At 38.8% G+C, this 22,358-nt stretch overlaps 1 protein-coding gene across 8 annotated transcripts in view; it reads right to left on the bottom strand.

The window, feature by feature from the left end:
• The window catches only part of myo9b (myosin IXB), a 66,422-nt gene that overhangs the window by 30,211 nt on the left and 13,853 nt on the right, over positions 1-22,358 (bottom strand). For all 8 annotated transcript variants that reach the window (XM_015399512.1, XM_015399519.1, XM_015399534.1 and 5 more), the window contains exons 2-4: positions 11,136-11,350; positions 10,799-11,018; positions 9,991-10,500 (exon numbers count right to left, since the gene is read on the bottom strand). In XM_015399512.1, coding sequence (XP_015254998.1) covers positions 9,991-10,500; positions 10,799-11,018; positions 11,136-11,284 — 879 coding nt within the window. In that variant the 5' untranslated portion in view covers positions 11,285-11,350. The remainder of the gene's footprint in view (positions 1-9,990; positions 10,501-10,798; positions 11,019-11,135; positions 11,351-22,358) is intronic.

Genomic DNA, 22,358 nt, shown 5'->3' with positions numbered 1-22,358 from the left:
TTTTGATTGCACTGTTCCCTGTAGATTTCCTCTAAAACAGCCAGACCCACCAATATAAAGTCTCACATCCCCATTTGGCAAACAAACTTGAAAGACCCTTTTCTCACTAAACACAACAGGGGGCGTGTGTTTCAAGCAGTACGGTTTGAATTTATGTGCTCAAACAAGCAACAAAGATAAAATAAAAGTGTTTAAATACACCGCAAAGTCATCTTTACCCAAAGACTAATATATAATGCATCATGCAGACAGTTTCAAAAAGCTTTTACCGGTAAATAAATAGCAATCACACATTCCCAGTTTATTAATAGCTGCAACCGAAAGGCAAGAAAACCCATTTTCTGAGTATGTCTATTACAACCAGAGCTTATATGGATGGCTCTGAAACCTTTGAGCAGCAAACCTCGAAAGGGGTCCAGCCTTCAGTTAAATGTTTCCACAGGGAGCTGCCAAGGCCCTGACACAGACACCTCTCTACAGCAGGGGTACGCTCACAAAAGGCCTGTAAATAATCCAACCGCCACAGAGAGCACCCCCACTTTCCACAGTGGAGAGCGACAACAGAAACTCAAGCAGAAGTGATTCAAACACTATGGCACCGAGGTTTACAGCTTAGGCTGCAGAATCTTCGAACCCCTACTGATATAAATGATGCGAGTTCTGACAAAGGTTAAGTTCAGCCATTTGTGAACATCAGATAAAAGCAGAGGTATGGGGGTGGGGTGGGGGGAGATCAAGTGTAATCCCTGGTAACTGTGGCTAAACTCTCATAATACTGGCAGACAAAATAATCAGTGATTGTTGTCGGACTGAGTGAGTCTTTGGTGAGATCACATGTCTCTGGCAGAGACTGAATGTGACCACGTCGCTACACAGTTCCTCCTCCGCACAGCTTCAGTCACCAGTTTCTGATTCCTCTAACATTTAGACCCCAGGATCTTCTCTCGTGTAAAATAAAGTAGAGCTAAATATGCAAGGACAAAGTAGAATGTCAGTGGCATGGAAACGACACCCCTTCTCAGTAACCATTTAAAAAATGGCAACCAAGATAAATATAAACAAACCATTTTTCTTTCTTGAACTTACTGCATTAAGCATAATGGGCAGGAATTCATGAATCTGGAATCCTGAAGGATAAAGGGTGTTTATAAGCTGTAGAGATGGTATAATTGTGTTTTTCACAACTTAATTCAATTGTGAAATAAAAAAAAGCAATCTACGCCATTTCCTTTCTTGAATACAAGAAATGCTAATGTTGATCATTTAAGAAAAAACAATAACTATTACTCACAGACCTAGGAACATTGTATTTACCCCTTTAAATTTGAAGTCACTTTCAAATCTGCATCTAATCATTTCTATTCTTCACCATCAAATGTATTCCTATCACATTTCTCAGGTTCTCCTCTAAAAAATAATAGAAAATTATTTTTTTGCATGTTTTTTCTTTAAGAGACATGTTTTTAGCCAGCATTAATAATAGCCAACTGTTCCCCTGTGTTGAATGCCTGCATGATGGAAATATAAAAAAGAAAAGTAATTGTGGTTAGGAGAAAGAAAAAAAATCTAATTGCTTCAAGATGCAGCGGTTTTGATCTTATTATAGGAAGTAAGTGAAAAATAAATGATCAAAATAGGCTTTAAGGAAAATATTTTTTTCTAATAGATGTGTAAAATACTCAACATGATGACATAAACGCATCATCAACTGGGACAAGCACTAAAAAGCCACACACATTTTCCAGGTTAACTATTCTGTTTTCATAGCACACTGCTGGGTTTAAAATGACCAACACGTGTATCGTAGCAAAGATCAACGAGATACGCCATGAGGAACAGCTGTCGCAAACATAGCAAATCAAGTTATGAGGAGTCTTTGAGTCCACCACAAAGATATCATGATCAGAACTTGGAGAAACCAGAGCAGACAGCTTATCTTTGTCATTTAGCCAGCCAAAAATAAATAAACACACACTGTTATTGAGATATATGCTTACATTTAAAATATTTATCTGTATTTTTAACTAAAATGGTTCATGATTCTACCCTTTATCAATTTAAAAAACATTGAGTAAATATCAAGATCTGACATGTCCAAATATTTGTCTATTCATCCAGCATTCATAAGAAACACATACAATATATTTTTATATTGTTACTTAATAGATATGGTAAAAAATTTATTAAAAAAGTAGGCTTTTACTATCTCCCATCATCACTTATTTTTCTGTTTATCTTCCTCTTTTACAGTTTTCCTTCTGATATTCGATTAGAAAAACAAACAATTCTGTTTATATGTGTATTTTTTTGCATCTGTTTTCTGCATTTATCTGTGAAAATTATACATGCAGATTTCTGTTGGGTATGTATTTTTTTATTGCCTCAGTCATTTGGCTGGTATATAATTGTAAAGCAGTGTGCATCAACTTACTGTATGGATGAAGTCTAATTAATGTTAATTGTAGTTTAACTGTTAAAATCTTTGAAGACTTTAAAATGAAAAATAAACATAAGTGAGACTGTATGTTTTTCCTCTCCTTTTTTTACTTCCTGAAGCTCTGCAAAGCCTGGCTTATTTCTAGGCTTATTTCTAAACTTGATGGGTTAGGGTTTTTTTTTTTTTTTTTCATAAAAATGTATGAGGATATAAAAGAGAAAATTAACATTTACGCATCATAAAATGGTCCCAAATGTTAAAGTTTTTTTAAATTAAAATCAGAAAACTGCATCTAAGTGCATGCTTTTGGTTGATGCATCCATAGACTGAAAAATTTAGAATTTTCCTCAAGTTATGAAAAAGATTTTCTTGTTTTTTTACCTGACGGGTTAACTGCCTCATGCAGATTATTCCAACCATCTGTTGATTTTTTTCTTCCCTTTATTGGATACACCTGAATGGGCTTTTGGATGAAAGCTCGAGAGAATAAAGGATTTAAAGTCCAGAAAAAAGGCCCATGCTAAATGTGGAGAGTTTTAATAGCAGAAGCAAAGCTCTGAATGCCAACTTGTGGTCCGGTTTTTTTTACCAGATTGGAGCCATTTAAAGCTGCTCCACCCATACCATGATGAGCACCACATCAAACTCCGGCTTGTGGTCACAGCACCACAAATAGATGCCAAAGAAGCCTGCCGACTGATGCTACATGTACAACTTGTAAAGACAAGCATATTCTACCCTTCAGTAAAATTCTATATAGTGTTATTACAGGAAGGTATGTGGGTATAAGTAAATATATCTGTTTGTGTTTTAGGATGACGCATAAGACTTAGACACAGTAATGCCAGCCTTTTCCAGAGTCATACACAATGCCACCCACTCAGAAGAACTGCTCATGCCATAGAGATAAACAATAGATGAGTGGACAGAATGGCAAGCTTCTCCTCTGTACTTCCTGCGACAACAATACAGTAGTCTGGTGCGTTCACGCCCTTCAAGACTCTGAGCTAACAGCAGAGGGAACCACGGCCTTTGCTTCCTGTGTCGTAACTACTTCCTGCTAAAGGGAACTTCCTGTCTGAGTCTGTGAGACAGGAGCGACATGGAGCAGGCCGGCGGGGGACTTTGAACATGAGTGTTTACTTTAGTGGGACAACAAACTTAAGTTCCAAGGCTACTGTGTGGGCCTCACTGAGTGGTCCCATGAGAGAAACAGCAATATTTCCACACCTTTTTTGTGTCACTAATTATCTGAAATAACTTTTTTATTTTTTATTTGTGATGATAAAACCACTTTTTTAAAACTATGTATATAACTATGAAATTTAAATTAAAGATTAAAAATGCACCAATCAGGGTTTAAAGGATGGTACCTATTTCCAATTTAAAGTAAGGTCTGATCAACCACTTCAGATTTAGATTATTATTTTTTTTAACTAAAAGGACCATAAACAAAAAATAAAGTAATAAATGTGCTGCAGCCCTCTAAGATAGATGAATATCTTTTCTTAGAGAAGCTACTTAAGTCTCACTTCAGGGGAATGTCTGACTAAAAGCGGTTCAGGATAGAGTTTAAAAAACAAGAAATAAACCCTTGTTTTCTGAAAGTACTTCTGATTCGTCTGTCATTACTATCTGACAATAGCATGTAACTGAATACTCATATTTCCTGTCTACTTTTAAAATATTTTTTTTTTTATCCAAAACATGGTGGACCACCAAAGCAACACCTACAGTACCGATGGAATAAGTCTGTTTTTTGGGGGAAACCCTGTAAGGTATTTATGAATTTGCCTTTCAGTGCCTGCAAACTCCTTCCTACACCTTTTCTTTTTAACGTCACAGCTGTAAGATATACTCATCAAAACCAGAAAAAAAACAACCCTCACCCTCTCTACTCGCACATCTTTCCATCGTCATCTCACAACATGCTGAGACAGAGGCAGTTCTACCCGACAACAAAAGCCAGAAAGCTTCAAAGACAGGTAAAGGAATAAAAGAGGGAATTACGTAACAGTGGCCCAACCAGTTCAACCAGTTTACGGGAAGCACTGAGATCTGTTAGGCCGATCTGCTGATAGAAATCTAATATGTTACCGTCCAAAGTAGGTGTTAAAAGCTATGGCTTGGTTTTAAATCAAATTTTAAGAATTAATTCAATTCTGGTTCTCAAGATTTAGAACGGATTCTTTTTTATACGATCAATCTGGTGAGATTTCAAATTGGATTGTTACTTAAATCATGCGGATGTGTAGTTATGCAAAATATTGATACTAGTATTATATTAATATTGAATAGCAATGTAATAGTACAGGTAGTAAATGGGCAACTCTAAGGACAAAGAAAAAAGGATAACTTAAAAAAAAAATCAGTCTTTAGGAATTTACTCAGAATATTTAATTCAGGCTCTAAGACCTCCACTTTTGCCCTATAAACACTGACAGACTAGCAGACATAGGCATAATACCCCTTTACCACAGGTCAAAAAACCCATTAAAACCTGGGAGCAATCAGCTTTTAGTGACAGTGGGAACAGCTAACTGACGCCTGTCCACCCGGGTCAAACAACTCGGCAAGTGACCCGCTTTAAAATCACCACGGCTCTAATCGGCATGCTGTGGGAACACCAGAGCCGGGTAGATCCGCTAAATTACGTGATACCATTGAAAGCAACTTATGAACGCCAACACACTTTGCCAGTCACTTCTGAACTAACAAGCTGAAACAACTCTGTTTACATTCGATACACATGGAGCAGCGCTGGTGGGAGGGATTCGGAGGGACAAAAGAGCAAATACTTACTAAACTTAATGTTACTTTTCATGGTTTACTTTCCCTATTTCTGTCGCACTGCTACCTGCATGATGGTGTCACCATACACTGCAGCGGGACAGAGGCCAAGCAGCTTGCCAGCGAGGGGTTAGACCCCTCTAATGAGAAGGGAGCCAAATGCCGATTGTTAGCAGGCTGACCTGTGTTTGAAGAACCCGGATTTACCCGCTTTTTTCAGTGTGAAAGAGGCTATATCTAAATCTGTTCACCTAGGAAATAAAAGCATTAAAACTTTTAAAAAATAAAACTTTAGTTCTTTTTTATTATTCATATTTTGAATGCAGGCATGTCACATATAGTACCTTGCAACGGTAAATCAAACTCCTTGATATTTCTGCTATGTTTATAGCCTGTTATAACCAAAACCTTCAACATATTTTATGGTATTTGACTAATTTTTCAAACAGACAAATAAAAAGTGAACCTTGTCATATGAAAAGCATTTCATAGAAACAACTTTTGCTGTAGTAACAACTGCCAGTCTTGTATACCTCCACCATCATGGCTTGCATAGAAACAAATATTTTTTCTTTCAAACTACCTTAACCCATGAACAACAGTTTCTAAGTCCTGCCACAGCTTTGCTATTGGTTTGAGCATCTAAAGATATTTAGATCCAACAATTCTAATGAGCTCTCCTGTTCCTAAAGAACAATCGGCCTTCCACACATAATAATACTGCCCACACCATGCATCACACTAAAGAAGGGGTTGACAAGCTGATATTCTTGTAATCTGACAAAATAAGAAAAAACTTTTTACAAAAAAAAAGGTTTATACACTTCCAAGGTACAGTAAAATATTGGTAAAGCAGGACTGCAAAGATCAGCAAAAAGTTAACGTTTTATATGCTGCTTAAGTAAATACATTTAATTTGTTATGAAAAATTTGATGTATGCAATCCAACCAATAAAGATGCTGCAAAGAATCTTCAGACATTACATGTCAGAAGAGGGTAGTCTTGTTTTGTATAAGACGGACAGCTTGCACCAGTCTCAATTAAAGAGTTGACGTTTCTATGCTAAAGGCATCATTACATTCTCTGATGATGAGGGCAGCAGAAAATGCAAAGCTATTCAATAGCCATGAGGATTGGAAGACTGTTTCTAGATGCAATTCAGTCTCTACTTCCTCCAGTGGCCTGGCCGACTAAATAAGAGCCCATTGCTCTCCTTTGGACTGCTGACACATACCAAAAACAGCAGTGGTGGCAACAAGTCTGCCAAAGGGACAAAAACTGTGCTGATGAAGGAGGAAAATACTAAAATGCCCCCCCGTTCATCCCTGAATATGACATCCACAACCAGACACTGACAGGCCGCAGCTCTGCTCTCTTCCATGCATCTGAAAGGAGCAGAAACATCAGCATCTATGAGAGAAGATGGAAATCTGACAGATGATGGATGGCAGCAAAGTTACTGCTTCTGGGATAAATATTTCTATATTCTGGGTATGAATTTCAAGCTTGGCAGCTTGTGGTAAACCCTTAAACAGGTTCCAAAAAAATGGGAATAAATTCCTAGAAACTTAAAAAAAACAAAAACAAACAAACAACGGTTTTGATTCCCTGCAACATCTTATGTATATCAAATGAGCTGCATTCCACGTCAGGCTTTTCAGACTAAGGATCTTTTTTTGGTCACATTACTGTGAAATAAAACTAAGAACTATGATTTGCTTTCAGATCTGCACTCAGGGTTATTAATTCCCCAAAGCTAGAGAGCCGATCAAACTAAGCCAGACTGCTGCGATTGTATAGAGTACAAAATATGAGGTTTTGTTTCATGAATTTTAGATCTTCATTTGTTTAATTCCAACTTAATTCCCAGACATATAACACCCCCTAACATAATAAAACATGGCAACGTGCATTCTAGAGATCAACCAACTAGGAAAGGCAACCATCATATTGGAAAAGGTAACCAGGCTGACAGTAATGAGAGAATAAAGGGGCAAAATCAATATTGCTCAAAAGATCTCTTGCAAATTTTGCATATTTATCAGGCGGATAATCTGATCATTAGTGAAGAGTATGGAGCTTTGCAACTTTAGGGAAAACATTGTAGAAACGTTAATTGATGATAAAACTATCAAATTTGTTCATTATGTCTAGGTTAGATATGGGCATAAAGGGGAGAAAAATCATTTTGAACTATTCAGGCGTGAAAATACATAGTAGACCTTTATCTTTGGATCATAGCAATGACTGCAGTGCATCAATATAATATGCAGCTCTTGGAGAAAAAAGAATGGTCAAATCCAGGTCAGATTACCTTCCACATCCTATTTGCTTTCATATTCATGACTAACACTCATATTACATCTCTTTTCTCATTGCTACACATTTACTGTTTAGTTACACTTTCATTTTAATTAAATATCACAGTTTGAACACTGGTCACCACCGTTTTTTTCTTTTTTTGAAATCTCTTTAAAAACAACAACAAAAAACACTGGGCTGTCCCATTGCCTCCTAGTCCATCTGAAGCACTCACAGAAACTGCAACTGCTCAGATGCTTCTACATCATCTTCTGCAGTCAAAACTGGTTGCAGAGTTAAGTTCTGCACATGTATACAGCATCATGTCTGAAAGGCCCCCTGAGGCTTCAATATGGATGTGGTTTGCAGATTTCAAATCAGAAGGATACGTTTAATCCAGACCCTCCTCCAAACACGGCTTCCAAAAACAGTTTTTGGGAGGTTAGTTGTCTCAGTGGATGTGATCACTGTAAACCCTTCAGACTTAGGGAGCAGACTGCCTGCTTAGCACCTCCTTTATTTAGAAAGGATTTAATGTAAACATTTCAAACTGACAGAAATGTGACTTTTTAAGAGTTTAACGAGAAAACAAATCATAGACATGGAAAAATTCTGTAACTATATTTAAAAAAGTAGGAGAAATCCTAAATGTACAGCTTTTTTTTAGGGCAACAATAAGGAAGAGAAGGACATTGAAGGGAACTATATGCAAATGACACTGTTTTCCCTCTAGGTTTACTCAAATTACAACAATACTATATTATACAAGGACAAAGGCTTGAACAATTACCGCTTTTCCAGTCTATGAGCACAACTTCTTTCTATCTACTTATCTGACAAAATAAATTTCCAATTACTCTTTAAGACTTTTATGGGCAGATAGGGGAAGAAACTTCTGCGGAAACATGTGACCATAATATAAGAAGTGATCCAAATTTAGAGGGAGGGTCTGATTCATGTTCTTTGTTGCATCCATCATGACGTCAATCTGAACGAGAGGAGCTGACAAGGAACCAAACATTTAAAGAATATAAGTCTCATCTGAGATATAAATAACGCAGAAAGTGGTAACCATCCTCGACATAAAGCAGAGCAATCTGAGCAGCAATTAATTTGTTTGAATAAATCTAGTGTTGTAAGACGTTTCATTTCATGATTTCGGATTCTTAAGAGTCTAAAAAGGGTGGTCTGGTTGATCACAAGGTAGAAAACCTGGTGAACTTAATCAGATGACCTATGACAATACTCTGTTAGTTATGATTAAAACCAGGCTGTTTTTAGCATATAGTTTTATGCTGTCCTACAAAAACTTCCATAATTCTCTTTTTGCTGATTTATGCCCATCTGATAGCCACTCAGCACAGCTTTGTAATTTCTCAGGGAAGATAAGCAGGCAGAGATATTGTCACCTGACTTTAACTATGAAACCTCACAACATGTAAGCCATGTTTAGTGCTGGCATAGAAAGCACCATAGGAAACCCTTAGTTCTACCTGAAAAGGAGACAAAAGTACAAATAAACAGCCTATGAAAGAGTTAATAAAGCCACTTCCTCCTTTCTTTTCTTTTTAGACAGTGGCCTCTTTAGGTTTTCATACTTTCATTTTTATGACTTTTATCAATGATCTCTTAATATAGCTTAATAAATACAACATTCTAAGCATTTTGATGAGTCAGTTTCGAGGAAACACACTCAAACTAAGCGTAAAACTAAAATGACAGCAAACACATTAAGTATCCTGCTGAAGTATTGGTCCATCTTGAAGTGTTATACATCTTGTCATATAGAAACGATAAGGGTCATTGTATTTTATTGGGATTTTTTGAAACTAAGCAACAAATGTGCTAATCTACTGCATTCTAACTGATGTTCCTAAATAAAATCCAGTGCAACTACTCTCTCCTGTCATAAAACATAGGACTGCACCCTTTCCACAACATGGCTGTCCACCTAAAGTAAAAGGTAAGGCAAGGAGAACTCTAAGAAGTGATGCCCATGTTAACCCTGGATAGAGTTAACATGGGATCTAAAGCTCAGGAGGTATAACCTGCCTAGAGACCAGTAATCATGCACTCCATTAATCTGGCAGCAAATGTAAAAAAAATTTGCTTTGGTTAGATGAGACAAACATAGAAATGTATGAGCCCTAAAGGCATCATTTCTTTCGTTTTTGCAATTATTCCCCTCTTTCTGTTTGTTCATATTATAGCAACCTAATTAAAAGTACATATTTGGAGCTGTACATAAAAAAATGTACAAAAAAGTTCAAGAGGAATTAAAAATCTACCAAACATTGTTCTGTGTTGCTGCAGGGCCTTATGATGCATTAAAGTATTATAACTAAACAGGAGTAATGTGTATCACTGCTAACAGGCAATCATCAATTCCTCCAATTGGATCCCATTACTACACATTATGCATCTTTGAGCTTCCGCTATGACAAAAAAGTTTCTCTCTTACCTCCAGGACAGGTCCAGCACCCAGAATGGTCCTCTCCACCCCGCTGGCATAGCCTTTCTGGCTGAGCGCCGTCAGACAGTGGATCAGGAAGTTAGTGCTTTGGGTCTTCCCTGAGCCACTCTCTCCAGAGATGACAATGCACTGGTTCACCCTCTTCCTGAGCATAGCATAGTAGGCCACGTCGGCAATGGCGAAAATGTGAGGCTCCAGTTTTCCCAGCTGGTGGTTCTCGTACATCTTGACGTATTTAGGGTTGTAGATTGGCAGGAACCTGAATGGGTTGATGGCGATGAGGATGCTGCCTGCATAGGTGTAGATTTTTTTCTTGTAGAAGCGCGTGCGGAGATTGTTCAATATGCTGTCCTCACTGAGGACGGGGAGGTTGCAAAGGTCTGCAAAGTCATCCTGGGGAGGGGGAAGGAAGCCTCTGGCAGCAAGCCGCTGTACCTCTTGCTCCTTGGACAAAGGTGGAAGGTGAACATAACGGATGGAGCCATCATGGTTCCTCTCCTGGACAAAAATGAAAAAATAAAACAAAAAGAGCTAAACTTAAATGGCCAGATTTCTGCAAGGACCTTCCAAATCTGCACTTCCTTCCCTCATGTAAATACAAGCTGTGTATGTATATAAGTGCACGTAAAATTTTGTTTTGTTTGTTTCCTATTAATGTGAAACGTATTGTGCAAGTTTGACATCTTGTCACCAACAAAGCGGAAGAGAAGAGAAGGAAGCACCATGCAACAATCAAACATTGAAACACTAAGCTCTCACTCTGACAGTAACACAATGACAGATCTGGAAGTTTTACCTGTAGCAAGAAGTAAAAGCCAAAGCTCTGAGGGTGTTCCTCCTGAGCCTTCCTGGGCCAGAGCAGAACCCTCTGCACAGGCAGGTCTCCGGCCTCCAGTATCCACTCCTCACCGCCGCTTTCCTTCACCTCTGCCAAAACATACAGGCGGCTGGGGTCCAGCCCCAGCGTTGCAGCAGCATCTGAGATTACAGAGGCTGTTGTTGCATTCTTCTGCACTCTGAAGGCCAGCAAACAAGACTTCATAAGAAACATTTTCTAAAAGAAAGACCACTATTTGTTGACCTATCATTCTAGTCAAATAAAGGTTTGAACTCCACCAGATTGGGGTACCTACCGAAGGTGGCAGCAGGTGGAGGGTTGAGCAGAGAGCCGCGGGTAGATCTGAAGCAGGTACATACGGTCATCTGGGTCGTTACACCCCCCTCCCCCTCCTCCTCCACCTGCGTTTGTTGCCATGGTGGCAGCGCCATCTCTGACACTCATCCTGAACCAGGGGGAGTGGCCTCAGCATGCCGCACGTCCACCGCCACCGGTCTCACAACACAGCACCTGAAGATGACAGAAGGAACCATCACATTAAATCAAATACGAGGGGTTTAGCTTAATAGAAGCTTATTATGCATTTGAAAATTGTTATAAATCATCTCATTTAGATACCATTGTCAGATAATTATAGGTGCCACTGCCATATGTTTAAACTAAGGTTACACAAAATGTGATTCAGATAGTATATCTATTCAGCTATAAATGTCAATGGCTTGCAGAATTTGACATTCTCTGTCATATACTAATAAATATTGTATTCAACTATGCATTGATGCAGCCATATTGATAAAATATGCAGCACTAGTTCAAGTAATATATTCATTATTTGGCAGAGTAAACATTGGAATGTCCAGCGCTTGTGCACTTCAGGTGGGAGATGCTCTCTGTGTCCTTGAGAGGAAGCAGTTTTAATGTAAAATGAGAAAATCGACCCCCAGTACAAAAGCTGTCGAACTTTTGAAGTTACTGCCTTAGGAAGAGGTCCTTACTCCAGAGGCAATAGAGAAAGAGATCAAAAAGGGGGAAACCTCAAAGCCTTGGAGCACCATTTTAAAAGTGAATTACGGGTTGGCGGCACCGTTTTCTTCATTCCCTGATGTGCGCCAGAGCTGAAATGGTTTCTTGGACCAAAATCTGAATCAGACCACTTCAGTCAGGAGGAAATGGACAAAAAATAAAAAAACAACTGTGTAAGCCAAGTTACATTTAAAAACACAGTTCTATCAAAATTGTTTCATGAATCCAAACAACTCAATTTGAAAAAAACATCTCCTAACATTTAGCAAATAGAATGGATTTTTGCTACTCTAACTGACCTAAAACCGGAAAAGTTGAGTCTGATTTAAGGTCAGACTGCTTTAGCTCTGAGCCAGGGAAAGGGTAGCCATTGTATTGCTCTTAGCTATTATGAGAAAAAAAAAAGCAAACAAACATGTAAAAAATCAATGCAATAATAAAAAAGGAACAAATTGATGTTTTCCAACCCCAAAATATTCCTGGCATTATTTGTACATTTGCAGTGCAAATTCTAGGAAAAAAAATGTTTGGATAAAGGTTTCAAAATATAATTAAAATGCCTATTTGGCACCTCTTCAAAGCAAAGCTTCACTTCAACAAATAATGCTGTAGTTCAGTACCATTTTATGAATATATGTCAGTTTGTTTTTTTTAATTATTTTTTTAAGAGTAATATTCTTTTTGGCACACCGGTCATATGCAATTATAGATCTACAGTTGAAATATGATTGCATTTTCACATTTTTCATTATTTTCACTGAATGTAGTCATTGTAATAAGTCTAATAACTTAACACAATCACATTTTAAGACCTCATCAGGTATTCCTTCCTACAGAGAAATTTAGAAATGAAAATTAAGGTTACAATTTTTCCATAATAAGATTAAACTTCTTCGAAAAACCCATCTGTGTTATTTGGGCGATAGGGTTTGGACAGACACAAGCGGCAACTGAGCTATCCAGGTTAAAGAGCCAAAAATCTCAAGAGTTAATGAATCATGAAGTACATACAATCATGTTAAGGAATTATCAACAAAAATATAATTAAGGAAAGACTAAGGCATTAAAAAAATATATAGAAAAACGGTAAATTTATACAATATTTTGTGGCTAAAACAGTGTGATGGTAGACATTTTTTTTAGCTTTGCATTTATTAATCAATGGAGACTTCAAATCATCTTTCTACATTCCCCAAGTAAAGCGGCACAGTGCCTGAGCATTTCTCTTGCAGTCATATCAGATGCATAAAGTTCAGCTCCTGAAATCTAACCATAGGTTGCAGCTGCAGACTGTGCAGAGAAATTCAACCCTTCCGCTCTTTGATGACAAAACTATCACTCGGGTGAAACCACAAATGTTGTAATGACAGCACGCCATCGCTCTTGAAACAACAAAGTTGTTAGCTGTGGAACTTGACAAGATAAAGAGAGTTCCGTCCCTCTGCACAACACAAACTCATACCTGGATTCATAGATGACCTAATAACTTCACTCTGCAGAGGAATGTGCACATTTCAAAGATAAACCAAGAGAATATATAAAGACAGAACTCTACCTTTTTTTTTTATCATAAAGCTAGCATTTGTTGTCCACAAATGCATGAGAGAATCTGGCCTTATTCTAAAAAACTAAAAGAACTTCAGCTCAGCAGCTAGTACTGCAGCTGTGGTGATGACAAAGTCAGTTTTCATGATAAATCCCTTTCCACAGCAAGCAGTGATATACATGTCTTCAAGAGAAAACATAACTCAGACAATGTGAATATGGTCAACACTTAGCTTATTGTTGACACTAAAAACAATAAAATGACACAGGAGAGTAGTGGTGCATGATGCAGCATTAAGGGCAGGTTATATTCCCAACAGCAGTGTGTCATAGAGAGCTTGATGCAGATATTTTTGATTTATGCCCAATTTTTGAAGCGTGGTCTGTGCTAAGTTATTCCACGCCACAACGCAAGAGGGACAATCACAAACTAGCTGTGGGTCTCGATATGACAGAGGTCGTGAGGCAGTGGAAAAACGCAAGAGGCAAGTTTGTACGACAACGGTAGGACATGGAGCGGGGATCCAGGTGGAAAAAGGGCCCCAGTGTTCTCACGGACCTCGCTCTTCTAGCTGGTCCATCTTCACGAGTCGTTTTCCACAATGGTGTTCATGAAAACAAAACAAGCCGGTCAGGTACCAAACAGGAAATACGCATAGTGTAGAACGCATGTAGATTTGACCAATCAGCGCCCACCTGTCTGCGGCACTGTCTGTGGTCACCTACAACGACCTGGTTTCTGAGTATAAAAAAGCCTGGCAGGCTAACCGCTTTAAGCAAGGGAGATATTCTGGGGAGTTTTACTAGTTTAAACATGGAGAAGGATTTTGAAGGGACAGTTTCATGTGTTAGCAGTATGTATAAGCAATTAACATGACTGGCTGCTCAACTCCTGAACTCAGACTTTCTTATGAAATGACAAAAAATTAAATATGAAATTGCTTCAAGACCCACAGTAAGGACTTCCATACCAAAGAGTGCTATAAAGAGCAGGATTTGGTATTGGGTGTGTTAAATATTCCAGTAAAAGGTCTGATTCAGGTCACAGGCAGATTCCGGGATGCATCTTTAAAAGAGAGAATTTTCAATATTCTGCTGAAGCACATAATCCAGAAAAAAGAAAAACATGGTCTCTTAGTATTGCAATAATGTTTGTACACAGCGCTGCTAGCCAACAGCTGTAAATTTGCCATGTGATGTACATCACCATCTGGCACTAAACTAAAGGGTTAATTCAGCATTTTTAGGGTTTTTGATGACCTGGGACTCAAGATCTGAGCTCATTACAGAAACAGGGTTATTTAAGACTTTTCTTGAGCTTCTTTTCTTTTATTCTATATGGACTCACATCTGCAAATAATCTCTTCCTAGTTGAAGCTATTGTTTCCTATCTGGTCTTTATAGTTTATTTACAAAAATACATACGTAAAGTACATCTAAATTAGCATCAATCAAGGTTGGAATCTTGATTTCTGCCTTGTTTAGCTTTGTGTTTACCTTAAGCAAAACTACTGTTAACTTGGCTTGGTGAAACATTTTTTTTTTTTTTTTACCTTAGGGTTCATAGACTACATTTGCACTGCAAAATATGATGAAATGTGCTTGAATTTAGGGGAGAAGCTGCCAATCATTGATCGCTAATACTTTAAGAAAATACCCCAACAACCATAACAAACATTTCCTATAAACGCCACGTATCATCATATCTCTGCATACTTCTGCAGCTTTCACAGAACAGAGGTTATATGAGTAGAAATGCTCTACATCACTCAAGGATTTATTTGGTTCAACTTCAAACCACACTGAAATTACTGACGTGTTAGTTGCTGTGGTTACCGTGCCTGAGTGGCTTTATGACAGCTTTATAGTCATCAGCATAGAGCAGAAGCTCACCATTATGATCAATGGTTGACAGAGTCAAGCATTGGAGCTCAATGCTGCAAGACTTAGGGAATGAATTAGAGCAAAACAAGGTGGATTGGTACTGGTATCCAAGCCCAAGACCACTTTTAGCGAAAGCAACGGTCTGCAGACGTAGGGTAACAACTGTTGCAATATTTGTCCTTGCACCAGTAACATTTAATGTGTAAACTAATACACTGTACAGCATTGTTACTACTAATGAGGTAAGGAGTATATCTTAATTATCTGGTTGCATAATTGTGACAAGCAGAATATGTTGTCTGTTAATTGTATAAGATGTCCCAGAACCGGACTACACTGCTATGCTACTCCGCTAACTTCTTGGGTATGTCTATGCATTGGATCTAAAAATGGCTCTCATTTGGTTTTGAATCTGAGACATTACTTTGCATTCCGCTTGTATAACATCTCAAAAGATGGTGCCTTCTTAACAGAAATAAAGTAAATATAAAAATAAAAAAAAACTGGAACATTTTAAATCATTGTAGGGGGAAAGAAAAAGGAATAACACCACAACTTGAGACTCGTGAGCTTATGCCTTTGCCAGGCTTATGCCTCTGACCACAGACCCAAAAGCATGCAGCCTTATAAAATGCAAAGGCTCAAAAAACTCCAGAGACCACATGAGAGGACATTATCGTTATTCTCCATCATGAAGTTGGTCTGCTTCAAATCCCAAACTGCTTACTGTACTGCTTTCAAGAAAGCATATACAAAATAAGGCAGGGGATAGATGCAAGGAAAAGGGCAATCATTTACAGCAGGGGCATCAGGGGACAGTAAAAGGAGACAGAGGCTTTGAGGTAATGGAGATTCCTCCCTGCAGAAGTGATCGTCTATAGTGGTGCCCAGCATTCCACAGATAAGACTGGGTTGGCTGCTTTACACAGGCTTAGCCTGGCACTTAGCTGCTTAGCAGGAGGCGAAAGCAGAGGACAGGGCTTCAGCTGAGTGGGCTCTGTACCTGCTTACAGAGGGGGAATCAGCAACTAAGAAGCTTCTTATGCCTGACATTTCTTATTAAAAGGCAGGGCCTGCTCTTTATCCTAACTGAATCCACCCACCCCATCCCAGCCCCTCACAATCCAGGCAGGAAAAATGTCTTGGAGTGAGTAAGTTCTACAGATCACAGGAATGCTACACCAGTTCACCTATTAGTATGCAAACATTTGGAGGCTGTCCGAGGGCCTAATCTGCAAATGTTTGCATATCTTAAAGCTCAACTAATCAGTAGACAAAGAGATCTTTCTCATTTTATTTACTTTTGTTGGTAGCACTTTGAGAGGAACTACTTATAGGAAGTGCAGTATAAAAGGATTAATTACTATTATCATCATTACCTAGTTGATAATATTTTATTATGCTTTTATTTTTCTTCTATTTAATGATCTAATTCATGAAAAGCACTTTAATTTGTCAGCGTTTATCATGTACTCAATTCTGCTTTACAAATAAAATTGCATTGCCTTACCTGTAACAATATAGCATAGAACTAGAGCTGCAACTACCGATTATAGTATTAATCGATTTCCTATTGATTATTTTTTGATTAATCAATTAATAATGAGACCCAAATATCAACTATGCAGCAAGGGATGTCCCAATCCCTTAAGAGGATTACAAAGCCCCAACTCTTGTGGCTTGTGAGGGTGAGTGGTACCGAGTAAGGGCTATTGGTTGAAAGCAGGGGTTGTATTGGGATTTGGCCCGAGTCTCTACCACCTGTGACCTACTAGGATCTCACAATGCAGGTTGTTTTTTCTTTTATCAGTGTATTGGTGTAAGCCAAGTAAACATGGCAAAGAACTGCTTACACTGTAGTCAGCCCTACATCTGGCCAAAAATCTATTTTTTTAACCAATATTGCAATGTGATTTTCTTTTACATTTTCAATTGCACTAAATATAAGTTAATCTTTCCCAGTCTTATTGTTTTCATGACTTTGAAGGCTTTCTGGTTCAGAGTCGATTGTGGCTGGACTTTACTGTTCCTGCCGTGTTAAAAAGTACTCACTTCTACTTGCATGCATGGATTTGCATGCTAGCTGCAACTATCTTCCATTCTTTGTGGTGGCAAACCCACATAGCATATTTTAAAGATATTACCACTGCATAAAGGGCTGGAGTGAGAAAGTCAGTGTTTTACTCTAGTTCAAGTACAGTGACAAAAAAATTTGTATATCCATGATGTAATTGCATTCTATTAAATTATGATTTTAATGCAATTAAATTAATTGCCCAGCAATTTTGGATTGCAAAAACTTAATTGCTTATTTCTAAAAGTCATGGTGTGCACTGTCTGGTGTCTGATTTTGAAAAAATGCCAACAATGTTTGTTTACATACTGATGCTTTTGTCATGGAAACAGTTACTAAGAATGTCACATCTTCTGTTTCCCTCAGCCCTATATGACACTAAGAATCAGGAGCTAAAGTTTTAGCAAATTAAACCCTTTTCTGTGTGATTTTCATTTGGTTTATTTTGCAACTAACATTTTTTGCCCGAAAAAACAACAGTTTGAATAACTCCTAAAAAGATAAATGAGATACATATTTTCTTCCAAAAATAAGGTGGCATTATGTGAAAAAGAAAAGTAAAATGGAGAAAAACCAGCGCTGGATTACTCACCGATTTTCAAGCAAACACCACATACCTCCAGCATGAGAAGCTGGAACAGCACCATAAGTGCAGAGTGACAACTAATGCAGAGTAAGAAGAAACATTTTGCCTTTTTTGGACAGTTGTTTTAGTTTTTTTCATACAGATGTTTGAGAGTTTTGAGTGTAATGCTCTCACTATTTGCTACAGGCTGTAAATTTTTCCTCCTAATAGACCTCCCATCCAGACACACATCCACCCACATACACACACTCTCATAGTCACCTAGACTGTAAAAAAAGAATAAGAAAAAAGATGACTGATGACTTAAATATCAGTCAGGAAGTCTGTGAACCAGTGACACACACTCACCTTAAATTGATTATATTGTCAGTAAACTGGTAACACTCGTTCTCACACCCAGTCACAACAACTCCCTGTTGGAACTACAGCCATTGAACAAATGTTCAACGTTAAGGATGGTACGGTCAGAATGTGAGGGGAAAAACAAATGCAGTGACTCCAGAGGCTCCATTACCGAATCATGGGAGGATCTTTCATGGATCTGTGAATCAGCATCTCCTGCCTCCGTCATCTGCTTACACACAAATGCTAAACTTTATCCTAGTTATTTTATCAGTACTCATAAATATTAAAATAAACCAAACATACATGGTAATGTTTATTTAAACCATTAGAGATTTTTGATTTTCCCACACATCAAAAAAAAAGAAGAAGAAAAAAAAAAAGAAACTGTTATGTAATGATGAATCATAGGGAAAAAAGGTTACTCAAACTACCCTGGATCTATGGGATAAAGCTAATAAGTTTTACTAGCCTAAATAATAAAAACTGGAGCTAAACTTTTAGAGTAAATTAGAATATTTCCCCCACCATTCAGATTTATCAGCATGAGCTACCTGTTTAATGTCATGCCACAGCACCTCTGTAGGTCCCTCATTAGTCTAAGACATTCCAAACCCATTTTAGCCACTTGTCTGTGGACTTCTGATCATTAGAATTTAGGGCCTTTAGTTTTTGGTTAAGAACTGGTCTGACTTTCTACTATATGGTTTTCTAACCTTGTAAATTTACTAGTGGTATGATATTCTTCTTCCAAACTGCTACTAGTTTAAGAACAGATACCCACATGCTGCAAAATCTCACTCTCTTCCAATCAGGAGACAGAATGTTTCATAAAAGTCTTGGGGATCAAGATATTTAGTTGAAACGTTTACATGGTACATACGTACAAGTATATTTTGATATGCAGTGGTTTACTTATCTTTGTCCTCCTTAAATAAGGCAAGAGAGGCAGTTAGCAGTTTAGTAGATGTTGGTCCGGGGTTTCCTCAAACCTCCTGTGATAAAATAGTTGAGATCTTCTGGCTAACCACAAGCTGTCATACATGTTGTGTTTAGGCTTTGTTTTCATGGTGTTGGCTGGGCAGTAAATAGATCTCGTTGCAAAAAGTAAAATATACCTTGTTTTACAAAAGAAAGTCATGAAAAATAATTCATGATTAACAAGGAGATTATTGTTAATGGGATAAGTGGGTTATTGGTAACTAAAGGTTCAACTTAACTGCAGGGGTTTTGCATGAAAAACAAAGGATTTTCTTTAACAGGGCAGGAAATGATAATGACCTTAAACACAGAGACCTTCAGCTCATGCAGACAAGGGGCTTTTCTAAACATTTTTGTTTTTGATAATTCTGTTGAATGTGTGGGTGAAGAAACCAACTACACAGCCAGGAATGAGCCTTTGTTCAGAGAATAAATCAAAACTAAACAAGCCTAGCATGTCCAGTCTACAAAATCATCAAACAACAGTATGATGCACTTCTTGAGTTTATCATCATAGCGTCATATGTGTTGATATATAAACTTTAAAAACTACTCCTTTTTCAAAAAAAGCCCAAAGTTCATTTTCCCTTTCCTTTAAGTGTTGCCTGTCTTGGACCTAATTCAGTTTTCGGTTCTGACTTGGTCTAAGAAAGGCACCACATAAAGGAGAATGAATTTGTATTGATTAGCAAAAGCTTGATGGGTGCATCTCTAGCGGAAGACCTACAGGAAGTGACAAAAGCAATACCTAATCAATTTCAGGGATTCTTTGTTGTGTGTCCTGTTTTGCCAATATGGCTCTGGGAATCGATGTCCCAGAGCTGAATGAAAGCCCAACAGATATGCTTTCACAAGCAGACCATTATGACTGATGCCATAAGGTTCTGCTTGATACTTGTATATTGAAATTTATTGAAAATCATTTAGGGAGTAAAATCGGATACAATGGACACATGGAAACGGAGGTGAGAAAGAAAGAGGGGATAAGAACTAAGGGCAGAGAGAGAAGGGGATTAAGACAGTAAAGAGTGCATGAAAAGAGAGGAAATAAAACAAAACTCATAGTCTGCTTCCACACCTGTATGAGTTGAGAGAGAAAGAAAACAACAGAAGAACAAATCGGACAACCAAAGTAAACAGAAAAAAAGCTTCCAGAGCAGTGGGTATCCCTTAGATATCCATGTGTGTCAAAAACAAAACCTATGGTGATTATACCATATTATTCAGGCTGGTATATATCTGTAGCTGCAGCTTGGTAGTTAGTATTAGTGATATGTATGCATGAGCATGCTCATGTATGAGGATTTACAAAGCTTGTTCACTCAATAGCAAGTGTGAGTGGCCACAGACTCGCCCTCCTGGAACCAGGAACGATAAAAAAACAACGAGCCCCAGATATCAAAGTACACCCAGATCACTGGAACACAAAGGGGGCAGACAAAGGGATGGTCACACCCACCAGAGAAGGGCAGACGAGAGCCCTGGAGCCTGACTCTGGGGGGGAAAATCCCAAAGGGGCCCAGTCCCTGAGCCTGACCCCAGAGGCCATAGTGCCTAGGCCTTAAGGGGCAATGGCAGCGAACCCAAGGGCCGCCAGCCGTTCACGCCCAATGTGCACCCAGATGAGAGCCAAGGGGTCCGAGACCCTGGGCACCGCCCCCTAGAGGGGACCCCACAGGGCCAACAGGCCTAGGCCCTGCAGCCGCCAGAAATGGAATAGTGCCTACTGAAGTATTCAACCCCGCACCTAGAGAACCATCAGCAGACACAGGCACCTTTCGCTGGCAGGGAGCATTGAGAGGGGAGGAGACAAGCCCTGCTTATACTTGAGGGATTTTTTCAAAACTCTGAGCTCATCTTATAATTTCCCATGAGTGCATAGTGATTCGCTTATTTAGCCTCCTCACCCAGGGAGGAGAGCAGAGCTGGAGCCTCTGAGGTATCCATCACTACTACAGCTCTTTGTTCCTGACCTAATGAAGATGAGAAGAGCTGGATATTTTTCAAAAGAGACAACATTGTCCAACTGTTGGCTGGATAGCAGAGCAGAAAAAAAAAAAAAGCCCAGAGTTAGTCTGTATTTCTCAGGATGTGTCCAGCATGTGTGCGAGGGTCTGTAGGGGGGGTGGTAAATGGGCCCCAGGGCTGAGCTTAAACAGAAGAAGTTGTAATAATAATAAAAAAAAAGACTGAACGGTTTAGAAAGCTCCCAATAGGTCACTGGCCTTCTTAAATATGCATGTATCTATATACATATAGATTAAAAGAATTATGAAAATAGCCAACAGAAACCAACTGAAACGCTTTTCTAGTTACAAAGAACACTATGAGAGGAGGAGGAGGAGGAAGGAGGGGGCTCTACCCCCCCACCCCAATCTTCAACTCAATTCCTAGGCTGACCAGCCGCAAACAATAAAACCAGAGCTGAGCAGCATCTGCCGTCTCCATCTAAAGGAAAGCATAAAGAGACAGAAGCCACAGGGATCCCCTTAGACTTGTGCACATCAGCCTTTTCATTCACCAGAACCATGCTCATGGTCAAAGCAATGTCCCTAGCAACAAGTAACATGCCAATTTTCTTTTTAAACGAACAAAAGCCAAAGGAAAACACACCATAAATATCTGCCAAGATATGAAAGATGAACAATACTATCAGATATCTATGTCATGACAGATATCTGGCTTTCTAAATCTGAAGCCAAACATCAAGCTGGCCAGCTGTCTGACCCAATGAATTACCATAACTGTGGTGGACTACGCTAATCAATTACAACATGGTGAGATGGCCGCCCTGCATTGATCCACCAATCCCGATATCATGTGTCAGAGTCATGTATTGACAGCTTAAATAGGGCTGCTGTTCCTCTGCAATCCCTCTGAGGTAGGTATGACCCCCCAACCCAACAGCATGCATACCAAATAGCACAGAGACACCCTCGTCCAGTCTGCTGGATGCACCAGTCATCTACAGCCTCCATAGAATATCACTCTGAGCTGCAGGTTTATGAACTCACTCTCCATGTTAACTTCACAGTGGGTCTACAATCTAAGAAGCCCGAGTACATCCCAACGCTAGACCCCCC

The sequence above is a fragment of the Cyprinodon variegatus genome, unplaced genomic scaffold (genome assembly GCF_000732505.1).
Source record: "Cyprinodon variegatus isolate N-32 unplaced genomic scaffold, C_variegatus-1.0 Scaffold30, whole genome shotgun sequence".
NCBI lineage: Eukaryota > Metazoa > Chordata > Actinopteri > Cyprinodontiformes > Cyprinodontidae > Cyprinodon > Cyprinodon variegatus.
This window is presented reverse-complemented; position numbering and strand designations above follow the sequence as displayed.